This window comes from Erpetoichthys calabaricus, chromosome 5, assembly GCF_900747795.2.
Source record: "Erpetoichthys calabaricus chromosome 5, fErpCal1.3, whole genome shotgun sequence".
Lineage (NCBI taxonomy): Eukaryota > Metazoa > Chordata > Cladistia > Polypteriformes > Polypteridae > Erpetoichthys > Erpetoichthys calabaricus.
In genome coordinates, this window is record NC_041398.2 from 62,010,147 (window position 1) to 62,030,494 (window position 20,348).

Genomic DNA, 20,348 nt, shown 5'->3' on the forward strand with positions numbered 1-20,348 from the left:
TCAAAGTTTCAGATTACTTTTCATTTTAAATATAGAACATTACTAAAGAACAGGGAAAGGATAGAATTCCACCACACAACTCATTTTTAAATAAACAGCTATTGAAAGCCAAAACTTCAGTGATATGTGATTTATAATCAAAGTGCCTAATTCTCATCTTTTTTTAGTACTGGGTGCAGCTGTGTCTTTTCCAGGTTTCCAGAATTTAGCAGCTACTGAGTTGGCAAGTTAGGATCCAGCATGAGTCAGACACATAATAAAAGAAATTTCTCAGTCCAATAAAGTTTCTTTTAAAAAAGGTTTAGTGAAAATTCAAAGGAAACCAGTTCACACAAAAATAGTTTAAAGGTTATTACACACGCAGAATAAAGGCAAAAGGGAAAAAATGTTTCTTCTACAAGCTTAGCTCTTTCTTGTTAAATTTCAGTTACTTTATACTTAAAGGTTGTGTTATTTCTGTATGGCAAACTGACATGCTTTGCTTAATAAACTGCTCAAAAAAATTAAAGGAACAGTTTAAAAATGCATCAGATCTCAACAGGAGAAAAAAAAATCATGATGGATATCAATACTAATATGGACTGGGGTGATGTGTTAGGAATGAAAGGATGCCATATCATTTGATGGAAATGAAAATTATCAACCTACAGAGGGCTGAATTCAAAGACACCCTAAAAATCAAAGTGAAAAAATGATGCGGCAGGCTACTCAGTTTTGCTGAAGTTTCATTGCAGCAACTCCAAATTGTACTCCGTAGTTTGCATGGCCACCACATGCTTGTATGCATGCCTGACAACGTCGGGGTATGCTTCTAATGAGACGACGGATGATATCCTGGGGGATCTCCTCCCAGATCTGGACCAGGGCATCACTGAGTCTGAGGTGCTGCTTGGCATCGTCAGATGGACCGAAACATAATGTTTCCGGGGTATTCTATTGGATTTAGGTCAGGCGAGCATGGGGGCCAGTCAGTGGTATCAATTCCTTCATCCTCCAGGAGCTGCCTGCATACTTTTGCCATATGAGGCCATGCATTGTCGTGCACCAGGAGGAACCCAGGACACACTGCACCAGCATAGGGTCTGACAATGGGTCCCAGGATTTCATCCTTATACCTAATGGCAGACAAGGTGCCATTGTCTAGCCTGTAGAGATCTTTGCGTCCCTCCATTGATATGTCTCCCCAGACCATCACTGACCCACCACCCAACTGGTCATGCTGAACGATGTTACAGGCAGCATAGCGTTCTCCACGGCTTCTCCAGAACCTTTCACTTCTGTCACGTGCTCAGGATGAACCTGCTCTCATCTGTGAAAAGCACAGGGCGCTAGTGGTGGACCTGCCAATTCTGGTATTCTTTGGCAAATGCCAGTCGAGCTCCACAGTGCCGGGCAGTGAGCACAGGGCCTACTAGAAGATGTCGGTTAAGTCCTCTTCTTTGTCTGACAAGTGAAAGAAAAATTTGGCTTATGCATTTAAGGAAACAATTTCCCTAATATTCTCAATAAACTGGAGCTGCTTGTTGGATGCAGCATATATCTTGCTCCACTTACACTTCAGTGTTCCAAAGGACCTTTTCAAAATGTTCCTTGTTAGTACACAAAGTTGCAAACACCATGCATTAATCCCCACAAATTGTCTGCTTTACTTACATTCCCAAGTTAGTAAATACAGTGCCTTGCAGAAGTCTGTTGTGGAATGTCTCTCTTAGCTTACACATCTAGCCTCTGGGAATTTCACCCATTAATAATGGTAAGTGCTCCATCTCATTCAAGTTAGATGGATAGCGCTGCTGTATAGCAATCTTCAAGTCATGCCACAGATTATAAATTGGATTAAGGTCTGGCCTTTGACTATGCTATTCTAAGACATTTCAATGTTTCCCTTTAAACCACTCCAGTGTACCTTTAGCAGTTTGTTTTAAGGTCATTGTCATGCTGGAAGGTGGAGTTTTGTCCCAGTCAGAAATCTGTGGCAAACTGAAGCAGGTTTTCTTTAAGAATTACTCTGTTTTTAGTGCCATCCATCTTTCCTTCAATCCTGACCAGTTTCTTGTCCCTACCTATGGAAAAACATCCCCACAGTATGATGCTGCCATTGCAATGCTTCACTGTGGGAATTATTTTCTTAGGGTGATGGGAAATACTGAGTTTGCGTCCCATGATTTCCAAAAGGTTCAATTTTAGTCAAATGACCAGAGAACCTTCTCCAATGTGTGTGGGGAGTTCTGCCACATGTGGTTGGGCAAACTCCATATGTGATCCCCCCACCCCCTTTCTAGCAGTGGCTTTTTTCTGGCCTGTCTTCCATAAAGTCCGACTCTGTGCAGTGTACGGCTGAATGTAGTCCTATGGACCGATACTCCATTGAGGATATTTGCAGCTCCTTTAGTATTATCCTTGATATCTTTGTTGCATGTCTGATTAATGCCCTCCTTGCTCTGTGAGTTTTAGTCAGTGACCTTCTCTTGTCAGGTTTGTAGCGGTATAATAAAAGGGATGAATACAAATGCACTCAGAACTTTTTAGTTTTTACTTTTATATATTTTTATTTGTGTGTGTGTGTGTGTGTGTACAGTATGTATGTATATATAATATATATTTGGGACACCCGACCATTATGCCAACAGGGACTTTAATGACATTGCATTCAAATACATAGACTTTAATATGGAGCTGGTTCACTCTTCTTGGAAGGCTTTCCACAAGGTTTTGGAGTGTTGTTGTGGGAATTTGTGCCCATTCATTCTGTAGAACATTTACAGTATGAGGTCAGGCACTGATGTTGGATGAGAAGGCCTGGCTCGTGATCTCTGTTCTAGTTCATCCCAAAGGTGTTAAATGGGGTTGAAATCAGGGCTCTGTGCAGGCCAGTCAAGTTTTTCCACGCTGAACTCATCCAACCATGTCTTTATGGACCTTGCTTTGTGCACTGGGACACAGTCATTCTGGAATTGAAAAGGGCCTTCCCCCAACTGTTTCCATAAAGTTGGAAGCATAGAATTGTCCAAAATATCTTGGCTTGCTGGAGCGTTAAGATAACTTCACAGTTGGCACAATGCAGTCAGACAGGTAACAGTCTCTCAAGATCTGATAAACCCAGACTCACCTTTCTGACTACCAAAGAGAGAAGCATGATTTGTCACTCCATAGAACACATTTGCCACTCCATCAGATGTTTGGCATTGGACTTGCTGATGTGAGGCTTGCATGCAGCTGCTCGGCCATGGAAACCCATTCCATGAAGCTCCCGCCACACAGTTTTTGTGTTTACATTAATGCCAGTGGAAGTTCGGAACTCTTCAGCTATGTAATCAGAAGAGTGTTGGTGACTTTTACACGCCATGCACCTAAGCAATCACTGACCCCACTCTGTGACTTTACGTGATCTTCCGCTTCATGGCTGAGCTGCTGCTGTTCCTAAACGCTTCCACTTTCCAATAATACCACTTACAGTTGACTGTGGAATATCCAGCAGGGATGAAATATGGACCTTGCTTCAAGCTAAGCTATACTGGGAAGAAAAAAACAAACTATATGTCGAGAACAAAGTTAACATTTCCACTTTATTCTCGCCGTTTATGTTGAGATTAAAGTCGACATTTCCACTTTATTCTCATAGTTTACTTCATAATTAAAGTAGAATGTCGTAAACTAAACTTCTTCCTAAAATCAATGTTTAATCAATTACTTAATTTACCCCGTCATAAATTAATGCAGCACATTAAATGCTTTGTGTTACGTTCCCCGACCCAGTGGTTAATCACTACGCTTCTTAAACTGACTTCCTCCGCACTAAGAGAAGACAGCGATCACCATACAGAATCCATTCACTTCATGATATTCCTGCTTTCTGAAAATTTAGAATGCTAAGGTAAATACTTGATACCATTTTCATGATGAAATGCATTAAAGCAGGTGTTACACAAGCACGGTAGTGAGGCGGTAGTGCTGCTCCCTCGCAGTAAGGGGTCCCCAGGTGTATGTTCAGTGTAGAGAACTTTATGGCAGGTGTGACGTGGCTCCAAAAAACTGGATGTATGAATAGCTATCTCACAGGTTTAACTTAAATAGTGTAAATGTTGGGTTTGAGATCTGCTGGTCGGAGACACGAACACAGAATTCAATGCATGTTCTTCTGAGCAGGCTATCTTTATTGCATGCATGCTGTCTCTATCTGACGTACCAAAACCCCAGTTCCTATCCTTCCTTTTTGTTTCACCACATAACCAATCACCACACGATAAACGTCTTTGTGAAATTAAAACTAGTTATAAACTTAGCCCACGGAGTGTTCAGAACTTTAAAAATATCTTCGTTATACATGTTTAATTATGCCATCCATTCAGAGTTGCACCCATCTCTGAACGAGTCGCCAGCACATCGCAGGATGAATACAAGCAAAACATACACTAGCAGGGTCAATATAGCACAACAAAACCCCACATCCTACATGACTTTGAAAGGAAACTGAAGCACGCCGAGTAAACCCACCAGAAAAACATGCAAATGCAAGGCAGGCACGCCGCCGTGCCCCCATATGATTAATGCATGCTTTAATGCATTTCACCATGAAAATTATATTAAGTATTTATCTTAGCATTCTAAATGTTCAGAGAGCAGGAAGATCATGAAGTGAATGTATTCTGTGCGGCGATCGCTGCCGGCGCCTCCTCTTAGTGCAAGAAGAAGTCAGTTTAAGAATCGCTTAACACAAAGCATTTAATGTGCTATATAACATGACGGGGTTTGAGAAAATCTAGTAAATTAAATATTAATTTTACGATGTTTAGTTTACGATGTTCTACTTTAATGACAAATTACGAGAATAAAGTCAACATGTCGACTTTATTCTCGTCATAAGCGTCAAGATTAAAGTGGAAATGTCGAGAATAAAGTCAACATGTCGTCACACTATTACAGAGTACCCAGGTACATTACACTGTATTGAAAACAAATAAAACAAGTACAACTTGGCTTGCAGTATTATCCAGTAGTATAGAAACAGTATTTACACATCTGACCTTTTAAAACTAAAGTATTTCCAGGCGACGGACATGACTCCTTTTTTTCGGCAAAAGTTCTTCTGTTCATCATGTTCAACTTTACTTTTAGTTCAGTTTCGGAATGCTCTCTGTCCATTTTCACCGCGCGGCATACCTATGCTACCGCCCACTATTTGGTGGTGTAGCAGTGAAAAAGAGCCCTAGTGCAACAAATCTGTGTTTAGCGGTGTAGCAGTGAAAAAGGTCCCCACTTGAACAGTTTCCTGCTGTGCCACGTTCCGAACGTCGTTTAGGCAATTTAAACTGGTGTTGCGGTATAAGAAAAATCCATATCATAAAAAAAATTTAAAACGGTTTTCGGTATAAACCGGTATTCCGCCCAGCACTATGTGGGGGCCATACCATCACTTCCAGGACTTCTTGTTCTTCTTTACGCTGAAGATAGTTCTTAATGACTTTGGCTGTATGCTTGGGGTCGTTGTCCTGCTGCAGAATAAATTTGGGGCCAATCATACGCCTCCCTGATGGTACTGCATGATGGATAAGTATCTGCCTGTATTTCTCAGCACTGAGAACACCATTAATCCTGACCAAATCTCCAACTCCATTTGCAGAAATGCAGCCCCAAACATTCAAGGAACCTCCACCATGCTTCACTGTTTCCTGCAGACACTCATTATTGTACCGCTCTCCAGCCCTTCGACGAACAAACTGCCTTCTGCTACAGCCAAATATTTCAAATTATGACTCATCAGTCCAGAGCACCTGCTGCCATTTTTCTGCACCCCAGTTCCTATGTTTTCGTGAAGACTACTTCTGGCCAGACTTCTCTGGACAGTAGATGGGTGTACCTGGGTCCCACTGGTTTCTGCCAGTTCTGACCTCATGGCACTGCTGGACATCTTCCGATTTCGAAGGGTAATAAGCTTGATGTGTCTTACATCTGCTGCACTAAGTTTCCTTGGCCGACCACTGTGTCTACGATCCTCAACGTTGCCCGTTTCTTTGTGCTTCTTCAACAGAGCTTGAACCCCAGTCTGCTTTGAAATCTTTGTCTGGGAGAGACCTTGCTAATGCAGTATAACTACCTTGTGTCTTGTTGCTGTGCTCAATCTTGCCATGACATGAAACTGTCTTCCACAACCTCACCTTGGTAGCAGAGTCTGGCTGTTCCTCACCCAGTTTTAAGCCTCCTACACAGCTGTTTCTGTTTCAGTTAATGACTGTGTTTCAACCTACATGTGACATTGATGATCATTAGCATCTATTTGGTATAATTGGTTGATCATACACCTGACTATAATCCTACAAAATCCCTGACTTTGCAAGTGTACCTATAGGAATTGATGCTGGTTTGAAGGCAAAAGGTAGTAACACCAAATATTGGTTTGATTTAGATTTTTCTTTTGTTCGCTCACTTTGCATTTTGTAAATTGATAACAATAAACAATCATCTATCTATATACATATATATATATATATATATATATATATATATATATATATATATATATATATATATAAAATTCACTAAGCCGCCGACAAGTAGCCACCCATGGAAAGCACGCAAGACAGCCACGCCCACCGTATATAATTCACTAAGCCACCGACAAGTAGCCACCCATGGAAAGCACGCAAGACAGCCATGCCCACCAACTCTAAGACCATTGGATACGACGACAACTCGCAGAGCCACACCCACCAACTCGGACACAGCAACTCACAACACTGGGCGTCATTCACGTTCGTCTCTGCTAGACTCCACATGCACCTCTGAGCCACGTTGACTTTTCATTAGTCAACCTCAGTGGAACCTTGGTTCACACACAGGCAGCGCCAGAGAGAGACAGAGGCACACAGGCAGCCTGAGAGAGAGAGCCGCGCACACACACAGGCAGCGCGCCAGAGAGAGACCGAGGCGCACACACAGGCAGCGCAAGAGAGAGCCATGCACACACACAGGCAGCGCGAGAGAGAGACAGAGGCACACACACAGGCAGCGCGAGAGAGAGACAGAGGCACACACACAGGCAGCGCCAGAGAGAGACAGAGGCACACACACAGGCCAGCGCCAGAGAGAGACAGAGGCACACACACAGGCAGCGCCAGAGAGAGAGACAGAGGCACACACACAGGCAGCGCCAGAGAGAGACAGAGGCACACACAGAGGCAGCGCCAGAGAGAGACAGAGGCACACACAGAGGCAGCGCCAGAGAGAGACAGAGGCACACACACAGGCAGCGCCAGAGAGAGACAGAGGCACACACATACAGGCAGCCCGAGAGAGAGACCCTCACACACACAGGCAGCCCGACAGAGAGAGACCCGCACACACACAGGCAGCGGAAGAGAGAGACAGACGCACGCACACACAGGCAGCGCGAGAGAGAGGGGGCTGGACTCATAAGGTAGGAAGGCAGTTAAAGAATGCACTGGGCTTGATTTTGTTTTCACTTCAGTTTAAAGCGATTGGTTCGTAGTGTGCATTGTTGCAATGTTACTTTTCTTGGTGGTTTATTAAATTACGGATTTTTTCAAATGTTCATTTTGTTTCCCTGTGCTTAAAACTCATTAAAAAAAAAAAGTGTTTTTAGCCAGCGGTTGGTAGCGCTATAGCGCAAACTATTGCAATGTTAGTTTTCTCTGTTGTTCAAGGTTTTCTCAGTGTTATTATGTTTTATTATTTAGTTTACTATTATGCTGTGCATTCTATGGTTTAATTAACTATATTTGTGCTTAAAAACTTAAAATATATATTTACATACAGTTTGTATAGTCTGGAACTGATTAATTGTATTTACATAAAATCCTATGGGAGAAATTGCTTCGGTTCACAACCAAATCAGTTTACGACCAGAGTTTTGGAACGAATTATGGTCGTGAACCAAGGTTCCACTGTATTCTTTTCGGTTATGACACTCCATGGTCTTAGAGTTGGTGGGCGGGTCTCCGTGAGTTTCTCTTGCGAGCGGGCACATGACCAGGCGGTGTGTATGCTTCGAGAACAAGGGTGGACGCGGCAGGACTATCTAAGAAGAGGCATGTTTGTCGCGGATGTGAATCGCTGTATGCAACGTATAAAACAGTTTCCGAGGGGTATCCCATGGTCTTAGAGTTGGTGGGCGGGTCTCTGTCAGTTGCTCTTGCGACCGGGCACATGACCAGGCAGCGTGTATGCTTCGAGTGCGAGGGTGGACGCGACAGGACCATCTAAGAAGAATCATATTTGTCGCGGATGTGAATCGCTGTATGCAGCGTGTAAAATGCTGTATTGTATGTTGCCCTCTCCAGAGTTACATCTTTTCATTCACCTACAGTCGTATCCTCAAAACCAACCCCATTTGGACAACTGTGTCTTTCAGGAAGTGTTCACCCATCAATACATAATTATGCAGAGTATGCTACGCCGCGGGTTGGCTAGTTATTTATATTTCTGAAAGCATTCTTTGTTTACTGCATTTTTTCATACCTGCCTAAAACTTTTGCACAGTACTAATATATATACGAGGGGGAACCCAAAAATAACCGGAATTTTGTTGTTGTTAGGTTGGTACTTGTAGTACGTGGTTGGGCCGCTAGGGCGATCTAGTTACACTCCTCACAAGTCAGTCTGCCAAGTGCCATCAGTCTGGAAGGTTGTGCTTGTGTTCAGTGAATTTTTTTGTAAAAGTAGTTTTGTGCAAGCGTCGTTTTTTTACGATGGCCGATTATCGTGAGCAACATGCAGCAGTGAAATTTTGTTTTCTTCTTGAAAAAGTGTTGCAGAAACTATTGTTATTGAAAGGGTATGACAACCCTGAACCACCCACCCTACTCACCGGATTTAGCTCCGTGTGATTTGTTTTTGTTCCCTCGGATGAAAAAAGACTTGAAAAGAAGGCGTTTTGCTGACGTCGAAGAGGTAAAATAAGAAACAACCAGAGCATTAATGGTTATTTTTGGGTCCCCCCTCGTATATACACAGTGGAACCTCGGTTTGCGAGTAACTTGGTTTACGAGTGTTTTGCAAGACGAGCAAAAATTTTTTAATAAATTTTGACTTGATAAACGAGCGAGGTCTTGCAGCACGAGTAGTATGTATACTCTTTGTGATCACAACTGAGCTGATGGTTCTTCTCTCTGCCGCTGCGTGATTGTGGGCAATCGTCTCCTATTCTCTGTCTGAGTCGGCGTGCCTCACTCATAGTAAACATCCGTACGAGCGTATGCTGTTTACTACAGCATTAGCATTGTGACTGTGTGTTCGCTCGCGTGTGTATGTGTGTGTGCTCGCTCGCGCGCGCGCGCGCGTGTGTGTGTGTGTGTGTGTGTGTGTGTGTGTGTTCGCGCATGTGTGCTGTGACATGCGAGTCCCCGTCTTGCACACTAAAACACAAAACTGAGTCTCAGTACTTTAACAACACCAGCTTTATTCAACTTGAAACAGACACAGCAGTCAGGCAGGGCCCTGCACATTTATAATGTTTCTTGTTCCTTGTATCACCCATCGACGGCAGGCGCATATAGCATGTCCGCAATCTTTTCGGATTCACTTTTACGGCGAACTGCTACAGGCTGGGAGACTGCGATTGCTTTGGGACGCTCTTCCACGTGTCATCCCGTTGGGTGGAATCACACAAGAGTTTAGAAACTCACTCACACCAGCCACGATTCTTTTCAAAGGTATAGTGCAGGTTAATTTGTTTTATGTATTTTTACTTTATATTTTGTATTAATCATTTTAATATGAATAGTTTTGGTTTTGGAACAAATCATCTGGGTTTCCATTATTTCTTATTGGGAAATTCACTTTGATATACGAGTGCTTTGGACTACAAGCACGTTTCCGGAAAGAATTATGCTCGCAAACCGAGGTTCCAGTGTGTGTGTGTGTGTGTGTGTGTATGTGTGTGTGTGTATGTGTATATATATATATATATATATATATATATATATATATATATATATATAATTATACAATATTTTTGTTTTCATTCTACTTCAATAATTTGGACTGTATTGTTAACTCAATTACATAAAATCCAAATGAAAATCCATTTTAATTCCAGATTATAATTCAAGAGAACAGGATGAACACCAAATAATTTAGCAAGGCACTGTACGTGGCTGTAGTTTGATAAATGTATCATATCATATATGGCCCTGCGTGTGACCACGAAAGGTCATGTGAAAAGACAATTTTCCCTCTGGGATTAACAAAGTATAACAAAATAAAAAAAATCACGCTTCACTCTTTTCCTGTGTTAATAAACTGAAAGTAAACAAAAAAAAAATACTTTAATTACAGAATCATATGTGAAGCAGATTTGGTGGAATGTAAAAGGTATTCCCTCAACAGTAATGCACCCATTCATTTGGCCTGAGAAATGAAAACATATTGGTGCCATTTTCCAATATGCTCTGATCTGTTACATGTTCAGAGCAGTCTCTCAAAAGCAAGTTTGTATTGTTTACTACAGTAAATTACCTTCTTTTTAGAGATACCTTGGAGAAGCTGCGAAGTTTTATTGATGGTGCAAAAAACATAAAAGCTGCTGGAGCCAAATCTCACATCTTGGTGGCTGAGGAGAATCTAAACCGCATGCTGATTGATCTGGACAATGTAGTAAAAAAGGTAACTGCTGTCTGTCTTGAAAACAGTTGCTGTTTTTATATTTTGAGTGTTTGAAAATTTGGTACTGTATGTGAATTTTGGCTTATTTCCACTAATAAAATGGGGGAAAAATGTAAATTCTAACTGGAGAACTCTTGCAATAGTAGAAGTATGTGCTCATTGGCCATGGACCTAATATACTTATACATCATTATTTTACTCTGAAAGTGGTTTTAAATGTGTCATTCAGAAAACTGTGGTGGCCCTGAAGTGCAATGCATAAAAACAAATCAAATCATGCAAAAACAAATCACAACGTTAAAAAAATAAATCAGAATTTGTAAAAACAAATTGAAGTTGCAAAACAAACTGAAAGCGCAAATGCAAAGCTGAATATACAAAAAGAAATTGAATGTGCAAGAACAAATTAAGAAAACATAAACAAGTGAGAACACAAACAAGAAATGCAAATGGAGCAGCATAACGACAACTGTGCAAACAAATTGGGAATCAGGATAACAAATAGCAGCACGTAACCCAAATCAAAACACAGCAAACAGTGAAAGCTAAATGTATGTCACGATTCAATTGCAGCTTTTCAACGAGTGGTGTTATGGAAGCAAGAATGCTGAATGGTTAAAGAGATATCTTTTAGGTATTTTTCTATAGTTTGGCAGAAAAGATAATGTGTTCATGAGTGTTTAATGTATTACAAACATATTTCAGTATTTTTAAATGATAGTGAAACTATAACTTAATGCCAACAGTTCTCTGCATTGAAAAATGTTTGATATTGGCATTATTTTTATTGTACTGGTATACATGCTACTGTCATTATTATTTAACACAGGCAATATAATGTTTTTATTACAAGTTGCATTGCTAGTATTATTAACTGTTCATGTCAACACCTTTTGTAGTATTAGGTGTGGACCTAAAAATGTACTGTAATGACTCGGGGGTGAGAGAAGGAGAAATGAAATCAGTCACCAGATTGCTGGGATGTGGCCCTGAAAAGCACTGTTTGCTTCTTCAGCTCATACATGCCACCTGGCTCCATTTTACTTCACTCACCCAGGATCAGAGGCAACCCATATAGCACACTTTGCCCCAGTTCTGTAAGTTGACTGAAGTCTATGGTCCACATATAATGCTTGCCGGATGCTAAACATCAGAACCGATGAGTGTTCTGATTTATTTTTGCGTTTTCTGGTTTTGTTTTTGCACAATGCATTTTAGGGCCACTGTACAAAACATATCATCATAAAGTGGTTTACAAAACAAAGTATGATTTTAAATTTACAGGGTCAACAAACAATTGCATTTAACCTTTAAAAAAAAAAAAATATAATGCATAGAGGGCTACTGTAATCAATCTGAAATTAGGAGTACTTTTTATAATACTTTTTTCCTCTTGTTCTTTATGGTGATGGTTTGTTAGGGATTCAATAGCAGTTGCAAATAGCATTGGTGATGATGGACAGCCCTCTCTGGTTCTGTGTTTAGTTTTTAAATAAGTTGATCCAAGCACATCTATTGAGAACAAACCTAGGTTTGCCTAGTACACGAAATAGATATCTCCATTCAACTCTATCAAATGCTTTTTCTGTATCCAGAACACTGGAAGATCTGGTCCGTTAACAGTTAACTTTATTTTTCAGGTTCAAGCTGCTCAGTCAGAGGCAAAGATTGTTGCACAGTATCATGAACTGGTGGCTGTGGCCAAAGAACAGTTTCAGAAAGAACTGGACAGCATCACACCTGATGTTCATCCTAGTTGGAAGGGTCTCAGTAAGTTGTGTCTTTGGACATGAAGTGCAGAAAATGCTTAAGAACAAAGAAATAAGATCAGTCTAAATGTATGTAATGAGGGCTACATCATGTAGCTCCAGATCTAATGGGTTATGTTACATGAGATCCAGTTGCCTCGTGCATATTGTCCAGTAACAGATACACTGATAAACACAGCTTTTATATATACAGTAATAATGAATATAATTTATTTCCTGAATGGATTTCTTTTATCCTCCATTCATCCAGTAACAATTGTGTGTATGCCTGGTGTGATTAAATTGTTCCTTTAATTTAAAATGCAGCTCATGCTTGTTGTCCATTTTCAGGGGTTACATTAAGATAATCTGCATCAGTTGAGTACATTGCTTTTGCAACATTCATTTTTTAAACTGAATCCAACCTGCTGTACTTCTGTCCATGCAGTATTTATTTAGTGTCACACCTTGCTTGCTCAATATAAAAATTGCAAGGCATTATTATTGCAACTGTATTATATCAGTAAACCCTCTGTCAGCACTACATGACCTTCCTTGTGACTGCCAGTTTGGTAATTTAAATTCTGACTCAGTCTGGCTAGTCTGTGGCTTTTCCCAACAAAATCAAGCAGGTTTGATTTCTTAAGTTGTAGAAGTGAGCTTGTTTGTGCAAGAGCTAGTATAATAAAAAAAAGTGAAAGAAGTTAAAGGGTTGAGATTGTGGATGGATACCTGGAAAGAATTTGTAAAGGCACTGGCACTCTCAGGTAGCACAATACTGGCTTTCAGAACACTATAAGGTTGTAAAACTTTGAAAATGTGAAACAGTGGGTCTTCATGAAGCAATGTAATTTGATTTCCCCTGTGATTCCTAGTCTTGTTATTTGATATCAGGCAACTGCACTCGTTAAGACTGATATCCATTCTGACTTGTAGTCAGGTATTGCATTGCTGGCTTAACTTCTCTGTTAAAATTCTTAATGGCTGACAGCTTCAAGATATGTAGGAACTTGTATAAAGACTTCCAGTTTAAATATTGTGCTATTTCCTAGGTTTCTTAAAATTGAGAGTGAACAGTAACAACCTAAGTGCTGTGATTTTAGTGTTGCAGCATTCTAGTGAAGTCTTACATTGTGACACTGCATCACCCAGAAGTTTTTCTTATGATATTGTTTATTTATGTGACACGTCATCAGTATTTCTTCGCCAGTTTAGTGTTTTTGTTTTATTTACTTTAATTTAAAAGGCAATAAATAGGTTTAGACAATATTTAAACTACTCTGCTCAATTAAATGAAAGCCCTCTCAATCCCAGAATGTATGTACTGTATGTTTTTCTTTGTGCATGATCACTAACCTGTACAAAATGACAGCTTGAATTTTGGATGTTTGCTAAGTGTTGTTTGTGGCTATAGTTTGCATGTAGTCTTCCAGCCTGTTCTTTTCTTAGGTGTATCACTTAACACATTTTACAAGATATGTTTTGGGAAGGAAAAAAAACCTGATCAGTTGTTCAGTGACCTGACAGTGCTGCATCAAAATGGTGTTGCTGCTTGAGCAACGGTAAATTTCTCTTTTGGGTGACAGCTCTTGGAGTTTTTGTGGTCACCCTTTGTTCATGTGCATTTGCTTCTCATAATTAATAAATGTCATTACGTTTATTGACAGTGTATCCCTGTATATGAATTTTTTCTTTTACCGAGTTGTTTCTTAGTTAAGATCTGGTTACCCAAGACTCTGTAATGGAACAAGGACAGGGCTTTTTATATAATAAAGTGACTGCTATTATTTAGTCAGTGTACAGCTATGTTTAATTTTTGAGAGTTTAAATACCTTCCTTTTTTTGACATGTTAAGAAAAGGCATTTTCAAGATTACTGCCATTCTGTAGTACTGCCTTGTCCCATACATGCCCACTTTCCCACTTTTTCATCACACTAGTCGATTCTCCAAGTCCTATATGTATGATGCAAAACACAGACATTTCATCTTTGGTTTGTTCTGTGGTTAGAAGTAAATGCTGGTTTGCTTTTGCCTCAAGGATCAAATAGCATAGCTTTGTGTGAACTGTGTTTCATTACTGGGCTGTTTTACTACTGCATGTTTAGCTTGGTTAATATTGGCTTTGCTGTGGTGGATGGTGCATTAACCTTTCTAAACCTTTCCTTTTTGTTGCAGAGCTGTCTGATTTAGGTGAGTTTCTCTCTTTTTGTTGTGTCATGTTTTTCCTTGCTTTTTTGCATTGGCATTTTAGTTTATTCATTGTGTCATTTAGTGTTTTAATTCACTCATTTATAGAAGTTAGATTAAGAATCCGAAAGAATCTGAAGTTTATTTGCTATATAAATGTAATGAATTATTATTATTATTATTCAAACCATAAAATATATAGAGTACAGTAGCATGCAAGTGTCTGGGCACCCTTGTTTAAAATGTCTTATACTGTGATTAGTTAAGTGAGCAGAAGATGAACTGATCACCAAAAGGCATAAAGTTAAAGAAGACACATTTCTTTGATATTTTAAGCAAGATTACATTTTAATTTACATCTTTCACAGGTACAAAATACCAAAAAAAAATTTAAAGGGCCTGACGCAAAGGTTTAGGCACCTGACATGGTCAGTACTTAGTGACACCACCTTTGACAAGTATGCCAGCTTGTAAACTATTTTTGTAGCCAGTTAAGAGTCTTTCAGGTCTGACTTGGGGTATTTTCACCCTTTCAGTCTTGCAAAAAGTTTGTAATTCTGCAAGATTCTTGGACCGTCTTGCATGAACTGCCCTTTTGAGATCTATTCAGATTTTCAGTGCTGTTTAGGTCGTAGGACTGTGAGGGCCACGGCAAAACCATCAGCTTGCGCCTCTCTAAGTATACCATTGTAGATTTTGAGGTGTGTTTCAGATCATTATCTTGTAGTAATACCATTCCTCTTTTTAACTTCAACTTTTTTTATAGATGGTGTGATGTTTGCTTCCAGAATTTGTTGCTTTTTATTTGAGTCCATTCTTCCCTCGACCAATGACATGTTCCCTGTGCCACTTACTGCAACACAAGCCCAAAGCAAGATTAATCCACCCCCATGCTTAATAGTTGGAGAGGTGTTCTTTCCATGGAATTCTGCACCCTTTTTTCACCAGACATACCTTTGTACAGTGTGACCGTAAAGTTCTGTTTTGAATTCATCAATCCACAGAACTTGTTTTCAAAATGCATCAGACTTGTATAGATGTTCATTTGCAAATTCCAGGCACTGAATTTTGTGGCTAAACCACAGGAAAGGTTTTCTTCTGCTGAATCTACCATGAAGGTCATACTGTATTTGTTTAGGTGTTGCTGCACAATAGAACAGTGCACCACCACCCCAGAGTCTGCTGAATCTTCCTGAAGGTCTTTTGCAGTCAAACTGGGATGTTTGCCTTTCTAGCAATCCAATGAATAGTTCTTTCAGAAAGTTTACTTGATTTCCAGACCTCAACTTGTCCTCCACCTTTCCCACTAACTGCCGTTTCTTAATATGAGTAAAATTACCAACTGAGGAAACAGCTAGCTGAAAACACTTTGCTATCTACTTGTAGCCTTGTCCTGCTTTGTGAGCATCAATTATTTTATTTTTCAGAGTGCTAGGCTGATGCTTAGAGGAGCTCATAGCTGCTGATTATTGGGACAAGGTTTGAGGAGTCTGAGAATTTATACGGATTTGCAATTTGTATCACCTTGGGTTTATGAACAATGACTGTGAACAAGCCATAGCCACAATGAGCTGATTAAGGCCTGATACATCAGATATCTTGGGGTGCCCAAACGTTTGCATGGTGCTCCTTTCCTTTTTTTGCTGCACGCTTGTACAAAATGAACACAATACACTAACCTTGCACATAGTGCTGAAAAGAAATTTCATCAATAGCTTTAGTCTTTCGGTGATCAGTTCATCATCTTTTCACTTAACAGATATTTTAAGCAAGGGTGCCCAAACCTATATAATTTTCATTTCATTTCTGATATAAACAAGTGAGCATGAGTAAATATCTAAGAGCTTTTATGAGTTTGTCTCACAACTCACACTGTGCTCCTATAGTACACACAGATTGTAAGAATTCCAAATTATAAAGCCAAACATTTTTCTTTTATTGTACAAATACACTGTAATTCTTTAAGTGACATAAAATTATAATTTTTAAATTTGACTTAAAAGATCCCTCTAATCATTGTCAAAGACTGCTGACCCTTGCCACCTATATTTAGTAGCTGTGCAGGTGCAGGTCTAATATTTTTTTTTATTTCTAAAGGGATTTTTGTTCCCATACAGTATATGGAGTAGATGATGCTATATGAATTGTGTTGCTATATGTCAAGCCCCCTGTCTATGGTGGTACTTTTGATAAAAATGTTTGGTGTTTTCTTAGGTAAGGGTTGTATCTTTGACATTTTAGGAGAAAGCTGTCAACTTTGATTCCAAAAAAGATAGCTGTAAATCTTTAATAACAATTACTATAATTATACAAATCCTACTATAACTATAATTTAAGCATTGTATGTTTTTACACAACACTGTCCTATATTTACCCCTTTATGAAAATGTTTGTATATCTTTCAAAATTCTTAATTTATAAAATATAATGAAAGATGGTCTAATACTAGAGAACATTGTATTCTATGCACTCCATATTAGCAAAAACAACAAAATGTTAAATCCTAAGTACAGTTTGGTTTTTTTTCATAATTTTTTTTCTTTCTGCACAGTATTAAAAATATAATTTAAGCATTGTATGTTTTTACACAACACTGTCCTATCCATATTACTAACCGAGAATGGTAAACCGGATGGCATGGACGCAGGTACACGGCAATGGGACCATGAGACATACTGCGCAGGTGCGTACAACGCGCGTCTCTTAAACCGCAAGCGAAGTCGTATCCACCGCGAACGAAGGAGTCACGGCCCAAAAACGAACGAGCTCAACTGACGTGAATGAGAAATGAAGCAACAACGCGCCCATAGCTAACGACTAACGACACAGCCACACAAAAAAGAGGATTCTGCACTGCAGCCCAGATTCAAACGGAAGAGGCTACGGAGGCCCCACAGGTTCAGAAAGATAGTAGGGAAGGCGCGGGAAAGTACTAAAGGCAAAGGCGCCTACAAAGTATAGTGAAACCCGACATAGTACGGAAGGCACAGGTGTCACCGCCATATTGTGAGTGGCACTACTGCGGAGTGAAGGCGCAGGCGTCACCACCATATTGTGAGTGGCACTACTGCGGAGTGAAGTTAGGAATAATGTGCTACTTGGGATTGTACAAACCGCTGAATGGTTTACACCAAATTCAAACACAATATAGCTCAACGATACAAACACGAGCCCACCTGGATAAGATCAATGAACGCAGGCGCCTACAACGCTCGTCTGAAACTGCGGAAGCAAAGCAGGCATGGGTTCAAAGCGACGAGCTCGACTGACAGATATACAAACACGAGCCCGCCTGGATAAAATCAATGAACGCAGGCTCTTACAACGTGCGTCTGAAATGCCGCGGGCAAAGCGGGCACGGCTCCAAAACGAACGAGCTCGACTAATGTATTTCAGGATACCCAACGCCAGGGGTAGGCGAGCGAAGCGATATCTTTCAAAATTCTTAATTAATAAAATATAATGAAAGATGGTCTAATACTAGAGAACATTGTATTCTGTGCACTCTGTATTAGCAAAAACAACAAAGAATGTTAAATCCTAAGTACAGTTTGTTTTTTTTTTCATATATTTTTTTTCTGCACAGTATTAAAAAATATCTTTTGTTTTAAAAGGATATTTTTAATAACTGTTTTTATGAATTTAAGGTTTTAACACAAATTAACTTGCACTGCTTTTGCTGACACTTTGCTTGCATGCTTCTGTTCCCTTTAATTTTCTAGTGGAAAAAGAATTGGAGCTTGTATAAATCTTGTACAATGTTTGGCCTTGATACTGGGTTTACATATCCCACAAAATTTTAATCCTAGTTGAGCACTTCAGAAACTTGTGGTTTAGCAAAGTTAAGAAAAATATATATATATATATATATATATATATTTATATATTTTATTATTTTTTTATTTTTTATTTATTTATTTTTTTTTTTGTCTGTTTGTGACATTTGTCTAGTGGTGTTGTGGAGAGTATTTGTTGACTATTTCATTTAACACTAGAATCCCTGAAGCCTACAAAAAAGTCTTAACACAGAGCCACCTTAAATTCCCTCACACCTCCTCATCAGCACCTTTGTTTTGCAAATGTGTCAGTCAGCACTGGCAGCTTGCTATTCCATCCCCCACTGAGGCAGCTGAAGTCAGAGATGAAGTTCTTACAGCTCAAGTCTGTGTATCTGGGAGTGTCTGGAATTGTATAGGGTAAATAATATATTGTCATTTGGAATACATACATTTCATGTGTCTTCCCCGCGTCTACAAAGATCTGTGTAAGTGTAGGATGACAGAAAATGTGAGACAAGAAATATTGAACACATAACTAAAACAAACTTTTTTCATGTTATACACTTCACGTCAACATTTTGTCATTAGTACTATAATGTGTGAAGTCTGAAGTCCAAATATCCAATAAACATTTTCACAAAAGGTATAACAAAACAAGTGCGCTTTTAATCAATAACGTAATCGAAGAAAAAGAAGTTGGGTTAGGACACGTTGTGAATGTGTCAGCTTGGTTGGTGCAGAGGTAACTGCTATCTGATAATCAAGAGGTTGGGGGTTCGATCCTGTGTCCTCCCTGCATATACAGTTCTGAGTAGTAAGCTGCTATTATTATTATTACTATTATATAATAAACACGTACATTTGATTTGAGTCGGTAACATCCTGTGTAAATTTATGGTACTTGTAAAAGATGTTAATTTTCCTTGCACACGGTCATTCACATCAACATGTCATTTAAGTGATTTTTTTATTCAAAAATCCAAGAATAAAACTGAATAAAAAAATTGTTAAAATGACATTTTGATGTGAATGTCCGTGTTCGAGGAAAAGTAACATCCACCATAGACTCTGCAGTGTCTGTTTGCTCAACAAGACACCACAAAGAAATGATTGGGCTGCGTTTGTGTGTTTGCTTTTATCCCTTCAGCGCTAACTTTTACAAGTACCATAAATGTACACAGGATGTTACAGACTCACATAAAATGTCTGTTTTTATTATACGATAATAATAGCAGCTCCACTACTTAAATCGCTAAATACAGAGATGACACAGGATTCAAACCTGTTACCTCGAGGTTACTAAGCAGTAGCTTATCCACTGTGCCATCTGCGCAGATCCGTGACGACAACGAAAACAATCGCTAACTTCATGGATTCTAGTGTTGAGCACGGTGTATTACCATAATTAAATCCACAAAGTAACAGTTCTTATGTTTTGTGCATCATTCGATTTACAGAATGAAGGGGGGATATTAAAAGTAATAAAAATGTGGTAGTGGTAAAAAAAAAAAAAAAAAAAAATGAGTTCATTCTGTTTCTTTTAGTTTCTGTGTGAACCAAAGGTACATTTATAATGTTCAGGACATGTATTCATGCTGTGGCCTAACTGCCTATTATTTTCTTGTGTCCTGCAGCTGGAAAACTAAGCACTGATGACTTGAACTCTCTCATTGCTCATGCTCACCGGCGCATTGATCAGCTTATCAAACAGCTGGCAATACAAAGAGCAAGAGAACAGCAACATGTTGAAACTGCAGTGGAACAGCAGAAACAAGAGAATAAAAAGATGCTGGATATGGCTGTGTCTAAGGCCCTTGATCATTACCACTCGGAGATTAACCTAGAGCAGGAGAAGAAGGTGAGCGCAGTTGTAGTGTTTCTTGGCACAAGACGGTGTTAAGTTTGCATTACATGTAGTGCTTTGAATTTTAGACCAATTAATTAATACTAATTTTATCTGTCCAAAGACACACTTTCTAAAACCAAAAACAATGCTTTTGTAAGTTAGGGCAC

The 20,348-nt window shown here is 39.4% G+C and overlaps 1 protein-coding gene across 2 annotated transcripts in view; it reads left to right on the forward strand.

Moving 5' to 3' along the window:
• immt (inner membrane protein, mitochondrial (mitofilin)) overlaps positions 1 to 20,348 on the forward strand; it is a 63,137-nt gene that overhangs the window by 37,025 nt on the left and 5,764 nt on the right. For both annotated transcript variants that reach the window (XM_028801575.2, XM_051928042.1), the window contains exons 9-11: positions 10,485 to 10,620; positions 12,261 to 12,390; positions 19,970 to 20,193. In XM_028801575.2, the coding sequence (XP_028657408.1) occupies positions 10,485 to 10,620; positions 12,261 to 12,390; positions 19,970 to 20,193 (490 nt within the window). The remainder of the gene's footprint in view (positions 1 to 10,484; positions 10,621 to 12,260; positions 12,391 to 19,969; positions 20,194 to 20,348) is intronic.